Source organism: Sinocyclocheilus grahami, unplaced genomic scaffold (genome assembly GCF_001515645.1).
Source record: "Sinocyclocheilus grahami isolate Dianchi unplaced genomic scaffold, SAMN03320097.WGS_v1.1 scaffold2116.1, whole genome shotgun sequence".
In the NCBI taxonomy this organism is placed as follows: domain Eukaryota; kingdom Metazoa; phylum Chordata; class Actinopteri; order Cypriniformes; family Cyprinidae; genus Sinocyclocheilus; species Sinocyclocheilus grahami.
The window spans coordinates 39,256-39,781 of record NW_015507295.1 but is presented as its reverse complement, the minus strand read 5'-3'; the positions used below and the strand labels follow the sequence as shown (position 1 = coordinate 39,781).

Sequence of the window (526 nt, the reverse complement as noted above, 5' to 3'; positions counted from 1 at the left end):
ACACACACACACACACACACACACACTCTGTCTCACACACACACACACACACACTCTCTCACACACACAGACACACACACACCGTCCTCCTAACATGCAATCTGCTGTTCTTCAGGATTATCCCATCTCTGACGTTCACGCCATCCTCATTAAAGCGAAAGAACTGCAGGACGGGTTGTAGCAGCCTTGCCCCAATAGGCTCCGCCTCCAGTCTGATGATTTGACAGCAGTGCCGCCCATCTCACCCGGGTGGGATCCAGCATTTGCCTTTGTGTGATTGAGCGTTTGGTCTTACCGTCTCTCAGGTAGACATGAGTGTGTGTGTGTGTGTTTGTGAGACAGCGTGTGTGTGTGTGTGTTTGTGAGACTGTGAGTGTGTGTGTGAGAGAGTGTGTTTGTGAGACTGTGTGAGTGTGTGTGTGTGTGTGTGAGTGTGTGAGATTGTGTGTGTGAGAGTGTGTTTGTGAGACTGTGTGTGTGAGTGAGAGTGTGTTTGTGAGACTGTGTGAGTGTGTGTGTGTGTGTG

At 50.2% G+C, this 526-nt stretch overlaps 1 protein-coding gene across 1 annotated transcript in view; it reads left to right on the top strand.

Moving 5' to 3' along the window:
* The window catches only part of tbc1d13 (TBC1 domain family, member 13), a 16,832-nt gene that overhangs the window by 13,347 nt on the left and 2,959 nt on the right, over positions 1-526 (top strand). The window contains exon 12 of the mRNA XM_016260565.1: positions 116-305. Within this exon, the coding sequence (XP_016116051.1) occupies positions 116-181 (66 nt within the window). The 3' untranslated portion in view covers positions 182-305. The remainder of the gene's footprint in view (positions 1-115; positions 306-526) is intronic.